This window comes from Erinaceus europaeus, chromosome 19 (genome assembly GCF_950295315.1).
Source record: "Erinaceus europaeus chromosome 19, mEriEur2.1, whole genome shotgun sequence".
Lineage (NCBI taxonomy): Eukaryota > Metazoa > Chordata > Mammalia > Eulipotyphla > Erinaceidae > Erinaceus > Erinaceus europaeus.
The window spans coordinates 22,796,459-22,803,056 of NC_080180.1; the positions used below are offsets into that span (position 1 = coordinate 22,796,459).

The 6,598-nt window shown below is 57.2% G+C and overlaps 1 protein-coding gene and 1 pseudogene across 2 annotated transcripts in view; both read left to right on the forward strand.

Annotated features, from left to right (window-relative positions):
• SOX13 (SRY-box transcription factor 13) overlaps positions 1-3,392 on the forward strand; it is a 45,869-nt gene extending 42,477 nt beyond the window's left edge. For both annotated transcript variants that reach the window (XM_007523154.3, XM_016188166.2), the window contains exons 11-14: positions 98-194; positions 454-597; positions 1,578-1,794; positions 2,957-3,392. In XM_007523154.3, the coding sequence (XP_007523216.1) occupies positions 98-194; positions 454-597; positions 1,578-1,794; positions 2,957-3,233 (735 nt within the window). In that variant the 3' untranslated portion in view covers positions 3,234-3,392. The remainder of the gene's footprint in view (positions 1-97; positions 195-453; positions 598-1,577; positions 1,795-2,956) is intronic.
• Positions 3,296-4,661, forward strand: LOC132534785 (uncharacterized; annotated as a pseudogene).
• The last annotated feature ends 1,937 nt before the right edge of the window (positions 4,662-6,598 follow it).

Genomic DNA, 6,598 nt, shown 5'->3' on the forward strand with positions numbered 1-6,598 from the left:
AACCCCCACTACCAGGAGCATGGACAGGGGAGGGTTGAGGGAGGGGGAGTGAGGTGACCCTGAAGGGGCTGATATAGATTGTCCCCATCAACCCCAGGACCTCATCAGCCTGGACACGTCCCCAGCCAAGGAGCGGCTGGAGGAGAGCTGTGTGCACCCCCTAGAGGAAGCCATGCTGAGCTGTGACATGGACGGTGAGGGCAGCAGACAGGCTGCGCTGAGGGGCAGGAGGGTGCAGAGCCTGAGGCTGCTGGCTTGACTCATGTCCCTCCTCCCTCTTCTCTCCCTTTGTCTTGTCTTTCCTTCTCTGTCTCTGGGTCCCTGGCTGGGACTCTGCCCCTATTTGTGGCTGTGGAGCCTCCCTACTGCTCTCTAGTGGTCAAGGTGGGAATGTCACTTTCTGCTGAGCCTGGGAAGACCCTCTTCTTGGGCTCACTCGGTCTGGCTCCTCAGGCTCCCGCCACTTCCCGGAGTCCAGGAACAGCAGCCACATCAAGAGGCCCATGAACGCCTTCATGGTGTGGGCGAAGGACGAGCGGAGGAAGATCCTCCAAGCCTTCCCGGACATGCACAACTCCAGCATCAGCAAGATCCTGGGTATGGGCCGGGGGGCTGGGGCTCTGGGAGCAAGCTCGGAGCTGGCTGGGTGAAGCCTGGGAGAGGAGGGATCAGACAGGTGTGGGCTGCCTGGGCCTCTGATGCACCCAAAAACTCCGAGAAAGAGAGCCACACCGAGAACATTCTTGATGCTCACAGCATCTTGAGCTAGTAGGAAAGAAGAGAGAGGGGCATTCCTGAGTTCTGGTAGAAAGGTCTTTTACACTAGGAGTCCTGATCAGAAGCCGGGGCGGGGGGGGGGGGTCTAGGGTGGGGGCAAGGGGTGGGGGAGGAGAGCGGGGCTATTTTCTTTTTTTTTATTTAAAAATTTTAATTTACTTTCCCTTTTGTTACCCTTGTTTTTTATTGTTGTAGTTATTACTGATGTCGTTGTTGTTGGATAGAACAGAGAGAAATGGAGAGAGGAGGGAAAGGCAGAGAGGGCGAGAGAAAGATAGACACCTGCAGACCTGCTTCACCGCCTGTGAAGCGACTCCCCTGCAGGTGGGGAGCCGGGGGCTCGAACCGGGAGCCTTCCGCTGGCCCTAGCGCTTTGCACCACATGCGCTTAACCCACTGCGCTACCGCCCGACTCCCGCAGGGCTACTTTCTAGACTGAGACTCTCCCGGTGTGTGGGCAGGTCTTTTGTCAACTAGGCTGCCAAGTATTTCCCCTGAGCCAGTCTGTAGGTTGGCCGCTCTTATGTTTATGCAAATCAGACAAACTGGAGGCCTCCCAGAAGGGGTTGTTTGGAGTGTGGGTGGGTGCCTTGTCTGAGGTTGGCAGTGGGATGCCCCCGTACATGCCAACACTGTTGAGTGGCGTGTCATCCAAGGAGCACCCACATTAGGCCGGGCCCTTGCCAAGCACTGGCATCTGTCTCTGGTGTCTCTGGAACTAGAGCCTCAGGGGCCCGCAGGAGGCCGGGGCCAGAGGTTGGCAGAGCCCCTCCTGACTGCCTGCTCTGGGCTGGGGCCAGGCTCCCGGTGGAAGTCCATGACAAACCAGGAGAAGCAGCCCTACTACGAGGAGCAGGCGCGGCTGAGTCGGCAGCACCTGGAGAAGTACCCCGACTACAAGTACAAGCCGCGGCCCAAGCGCACCTGCATCGTGGAGGGCAAGCGGCTGCGGGTGGGCGAGTACAAGGCACTGATGCGGACGCGGCGCCAGGATGCACGCCAGACCTACGTCACCCCGTGAGCAGCGCCTCCCCGACTGGGTCACGTGCACGTCAGCGTGTGTGCCAGTCGCTCAGCGTCACTGCCTGTGCCGGGTGCCATGAGTGTGTGAGTGAGTGCGTGTTTGCAGACGTGTGCACTGTGCTTGGCTGGACTTGCGTGTGACTGCAGCTGGGTGCCTGGTGGCTCGGGATCTAGACGTGACTGAGTGGTGGGGGGTAGAGTGGGCATGATACATGAAGCCACGAGGAGACCCCATTTCTGGCAATTCAGTACAAAAATCGGGTGGGTACCTTCCATACTGAGGACCCCTGCCTTGACTGAAACAAACATCCTAGTGGATTCCCCTCAACCGGAAGCCCCCAGAACATAGACGTGCACTGGAGGGAGCCAGGTGGTGGTGCACCTGGTTGAGCACACATACACATTACCACACACCTGGGCTTAAGCCCCTGCTCCCCACCTGTAGGAGCGAAATTTCATGAACAGTGAAGCAGGTCTGCAGGTGCCTTGTCTTTCTCCCTCTTTATCTCCCCATCTATTCTCCATTTCTTTCTGTCCTATCAAATAAAACAGAAAGAAAAAAAAAGAAAACCTGGCCGCCAGGAGCAGTGGATTCATAGTGCCAGCACCAAGCCCCTGGTGGAAATAAATATACAGTGGTTGTTTTAAGTGGAACACATCAATGTAGGGACGCTACTGGCAGTGAACATGGACATCAGAAAGCAGATAGGGAGTTGGGCGATAGCGCAGTGGGTTAAGCACACGTGGCGTGAAGTGCAAGATCCAGTTCGAGCCCCCGGCTCCCTACCTGCAGGGTAGTCGATTCACAGGCAGTGAAGCAGGTCTGCAGGTGTCTGTCTTTCTCTCCCCCTCTCTGTCGCCCCTCCTCTCCATTTCTCTCTGTCCTGTCTAACAACGTTGACATCAATAACTACAAAAATAATAACTACAACAATAAAAAAAACAAGGTCAACAAAAGGGAAAATAAATAAATACAAAAAGATTTATTTAAAAAAAAAAAAAGAAAGAAAAAGCAGATGGGGGACCGGCAGCCTAGGAGTCAAAAGCATGTCAGGGTTGCCTGCTCCCCTAACCCCCAGGGGCCCCCATGGCAGGCAGACAGGAGGGTGGTGGCTGGTGTGAGTTGCACCCGAGACAGTGTCTTCCTGCCCTGCAGCCCACAGGCTGGCCAGATGCAGATGAGCACCTCGGATGTCCTGTACCCTCGGGTGGCGGGCGTGCCCCTGGCACAGCCCCTGGTGGAGCACTATGTGCCCCGGAGCCTGGACCCCAACATGCCCGTCATCGTGAACACCTGCAGCCTCAGGGAGGAGGGAGAGGGCGCTGAGGACCGGCACTCGGTGGCAGACGGTGAGATGTACCGGTACAGCGAGGACGAGGACTCAGAGGGCGAGGACAAGAGCGACGGGGAGCTGGTGGTACTCACGGACTGACCCCCACCTCCAGCCCGGGGACTCAGCCAGCCTGCCTGGACTGTTGGTACTTGGACCCGGGCATGCCTGGGGGTGGGCACAGACAGCTGTGCGCTTGTAGATAGCTCGTGTGGGGAGACACGCCTTCCCCACCACACCCATGGGCACACTGAGCAGCTCCTGGCCCGTGGGTCCAGCCTGCACGGGGGGGTGAAGGGCCGAGCTGGCTGCGTTTCTTGTCCCTGGAGGCTCCCTGCCAGGGGACACTGTATGACCCTCCTCTCCTGCAGGTCTGCCCACTCTGGGAACACGGTAGTCACAGGTCAGTCTCCCTGGGGCCACAGGCTTTGTTTCCATTTTTTGTCCTGACAGGACCAACACCACCACCCCATGCACCCCCACACCCCTTCACTCCAGGGTCACTTTGTATTTTGTGCAGAGAGGTTCAGCTGCCCCTCAGTGTCCCTCTTCTGCCAAGCCCGTTGTGCCTCTGGATGTGTGTATGTGTGTGTGTGTGTGCACACGTGTGTGCACGTGTGCATTTGCATCTGTTCATTCATTGCACAGGATATTTATTGAGTGCCTACTACGTGCCAGGCACTGTTGCTGAATTCCTATGGGTGTCTCTCTCGGTGTCACTCTCGCTTCTGGGGGGGGGGGGGCTCCTGCTGTGCTTCTCTTTGTCCCCCAATTGCTACCTCTTTGTCAGTCTGGGTGTCTCAGGTTCTGTGTGTCCTTGTGTGCATTTCTGTCTGTCTGTCTCCTTCCATCCTTGATGTCTGTCCCTGTTGTCTGATGCCCTGGTCACTCTGGGTCTGTAGGCCACTGCTCTGCGCACCCCTCCCCCCACCAGCCTCCTTGACCTCCCCACCCTTCACTCCCTCCCCGGGTTGGTTCCCACGGAGCCATTTTTAGCTCGGAGCAGTGTGGGAATATGCCCAGCCTCCAAGGGGCTTTGTCCTGGTGGCCCAACTCCTTTCCCAACCTGAATGCCAGGAGTAAGGGCAGAGGATGGATGGGGCAGACATCCGGGAGAGTGGGGCTCCCTTGCTGGGAGGAATCAGCCTTGAACCCCCCACCCCACAGGGTACTCCTCCACCCCTCACGCCCACTTGCGTCATTTCCCATTCACTTTCATACACGCTGCCCTTCAGAAATCAAAGTCCCATCCACTGGCATCTGGCTCCAAAGATGTGGAACAGCTCTGGGGTCAGGTTGGGAAGACCTCACAGGGTCTGTGCCTGCACCCCTCCCCCCCCCATCTTCTCCTCTCTCCACAGCCCAGCTTCTCTCCAGGCTGTTTCTTTTTTTATGACTGTAAACATAGATAGTGCTTTATTTTGTTAATAATAAGATAATGATGAGTAACTTAACCAGCATTTGTCTCCTGTTTACACTCGGGGAGCGTTTTGTTTTCTGTTGGCATAATAAAGACAGACCATTTCTGTATCTGACCCTTGCACCAGGGAGAGGGATGGGGAGCCTGGCGCCAGTCTTGAATTCCAAAGTGAGTCTCCAGCCCAGACACCACTGCCCTCTGCTGGCAGCCTGAGGGAGCATCAGGCATGGGTCCAGGAGACGAACCTAAGAAAGAGAGAGCCCAGGCCACACCTGTGGAGGGACAGATACCAGCCCCAGGGTGCACACTTTGAACAACATACTTGCCCTGGCGCCAGGAGGTGAGACAGATCTCACCAAGGAGTGTCTACCCAGCTCTTAAGAAAGATGGCATGGGGAGGAAAGGTAGTCTGTTGGACTCCATTGGCCTCAGCTGAAAGTAAAGTTTTTAGCTCCTTAGGGAGAAGCCTGTACCCACCACACAGCCCCAGGTGTATACACCACTCCAGCCTTGAGTACATGGACGAGATCACACTGCAGAGCCAGGCAGCCTGCACAGAGAGGGGCAAGAGGGAGCCTGATACGCCCCATGCCTGGAGGAATGGTCCAGGTGTTTATGTTTACTGCAGGCAGGAGGCCAGGGAGGGTGGAAAAGACAAGACCACATTCTTCAAAGCTGTCAGGTGGCCATATAGAATATTCCTTGCTGCCCATGAGGCAAGGTGAACATCTCAACGCAGGGAAGTATTTATTTAGACAGGCTCCTGAATGCTGGGAAGGGGGCTTCACCGTGGCTGAGGGTGTGGATTCCAGGGCCACCAACTTGGGAGTGAAGGGTCCCCAAGGGTTAGGGTTCAAGACTGCTGGTTTTGTCTGGTTCAGCCTCCCAGCGCTCTGCCTACTCCACCTCCCTGGCCACCTGATGCAAAGAGGCCAAGAGGCAGTCGGGCTGGACAAGACTGCAGGCTGCCTCCTAGTGGGGCCGTGTGGGAGAATGCTCATTTCAACTTGTGCTATTCCAGCTTCCCAGCTCGGAAGCCCACAGCTGCCCCTGACTATTCCAAGCTCTGTGTGGGCGGCCTGACATGTGAGACACCTCCAGCCATGCTCCCCCATTCTCCCCACCAGTCCTGTGTTCTCAGTCCTCTGTGGCCCTAGAGGCTCGTCCCCTGCTTGGGAGAGGCGGACGGGGCTGGGGATAGTGGCAGTTGGCAAGAGAGCCACCAAGCCTCTGCCCACTCCCAGAGAGCTGGGAATGAGGGTGTCTTCTCAAGTGCCCATGGTTCAGCTCCTGTGTATGTATTGGTCTGGGTCTCGGGCTCTGGATGCTCTTGGGGGACCCTGTCCCAACCACCTCCCGGCTCACACTGTAAAGCCCTCAACACTGCCATCATAACCCTGGGAGGTTAGAAGGAAAGCTGCCTCCGTATTGGTTCTCTCTACCTTCAGCTCCAGAGATAGGTCTGGGAGGGTGTGCACTCCCACCAAGCTTACAGGAAGGCCATGCCCATGACCACCTGCCCAGCTGCACCTGGCACCATCGCTCGGGCACTGCCTGGCCTGCCATGCATTCATGGGAGCCCAGCCACACCAGATCACCATGGTTTTGCAGAAGGCCCCGACTACCAGTGCCAGCTCACTGACTGGTTGTCATGGCACCCTGGCACTTTGACCGGCCAAAGCTGAGCCACCCAAGTCCACCTGGCAGGCAGCTAGTGCTGAGGCTGTTGCAGCTAAATGCACGAGCAGCTTCTGGGGGGTCTGGGGGTCTGGGGTGCTGCTGCCCAGCCCTGGGAGTGCACTCTGTCCCCACAGTAGCTAGAAGCAGAGATAGAGCCGAGCTCTTCTGTCGAGGGCCTTGCCTGTTCCCCAGCTCCACAGCTTTGGAAGAAGCAGCCCCTGCCCAGCCAGGCTACTTTTCTCTAAGCAGCGGCTCGGCTCCTGTTGGCTCCTTTCAGCCCTGTGCAGGTTACTCCCACACGACCAGGCGTGGAGGCCACTCTGAAGAGGGGCAGGAACACCCCTGCTCTGGGAGTCCACACCCTCCC